General features: G+C 26.4%; 1 protein-coding gene across 3 annotated transcripts in view; it reads left to right on the top strand.

The window, feature by feature from the left end:
- LOC108970663 (zinc finger protein rotund) overlaps positions 1-1,109 on the top strand; it is a 61,415-nt gene that overhangs the window by 54,791 nt on the left and 5,515 nt on the right. For 2 of the 3 annotated variants that reach the window (XM_018936178.1, XM_018936179.1), the window contains exon 4: positions 703-741. The exons of the other annotated variant lie outside the window; for it this stretch is intronic. In XM_018936178.1, the coding sequence (XP_018791723.1) occupies positions 703-741 (39 nt within the window). The remainder of the gene's footprint in view (positions 1-702; positions 742-1,109) is intronic. 3 annotated transcript variants of the gene reach the window in all.

Here is a 1,109-nt window from a genome sequence, read left to right as displayed (position 1 = left end):
CCAATTTTTTTTATTTATTAGTTAAAATTAAGTAATTATAATGGACGCTTTCACTTCAAAATATTTTTATATTCTAATATATGTATTTCCAAATATTATATTTTTGATTAAAATCACCTAATCGATTTTATATCTAACAATATGCTGATTTTGTTGCCTACCTTTAAGCGCGCAAAAAATGTTCACGCTTTTATAGGCAAAGCATATTAAGTTTTTGTTTTTTTTTTTTCAAAATATATTATTATTTACTTAAACTAAAATTCATCAAACCAACCATAAAACCATTGCAAACTCAAGCCAACATTCCAGAAACCATTTTTGACTTACTAATAATTCAACAAGCCATCAAACCATCCATAATGCCATACCATAAATTACTTATCTTGACTTCTATAATTTTCAATATGCTTACTGATATTATTAAAAGAACTATAATTTGTATAAAAATTAATAATTTCTAACCGTTAACCAAAACCAAACTTTTTCCATTTTATTTCATGTACATATATATATTTATAAATATATTCCTACCACCAAAACTACCATCACCAACTTAACAAACAAAAATCAAATAACAACTCTACCAATCATCTACAAATTCGACATAACCTAAAAATCGAACCAAAAAAAAAAACGAAATTCTAAAACGCATACGCATTTGAAAAATGAAAAAATAAAATTACAAAAATTCGAAATAATCAGGTGCAGGAAACACGCCACATAACCTACGGGAACATTAAGGTACTATTTTATGCTTTCTAACAACTTTTTTTACCGCTAACTCTTAAACGTTAAGTACAACTACTTTCGACGTTCTACACTCTTGCTCACTGTCGCTCTCTCGCTCTATCTCTCTCTCTATATATATAGTTATCGCTCTATCTCTCTCTTTCCCTCTCTGACATTCTCTTATAATTGAATTATTTTGGGTATACAATTTTAATTATTATATTTTAGAGCTCATGCAGCCAGAGTGTATGCTAAGTTATTTTTTTAAGATGTTTAAGCTGACTATAGACGATTTTTATTTCGAAAGCAATTAAAAGTACTAATTTAGCAAAATTTTATAAATTTATTAGAAAAAATTTTTGAAATTAGTTTTTGATTTA

This window comes from Bactrocera latifrons, unplaced genomic scaffold, assembly GCF_001853355.1.
Source record: "Bactrocera latifrons isolate USDA-ARS-PBARC rearing strain unplaced genomic scaffold, ASM185335v1 scaffold_305, whole genome shotgun sequence".
NCBI classification, from domain to species: domain Eukaryota; kingdom Metazoa; phylum Arthropoda; class Insecta; order Diptera; family Tephritidae; genus Bactrocera; species Bactrocera latifrons.
This window is presented reverse-complemented; position numbering and strand designations above follow the sequence as displayed.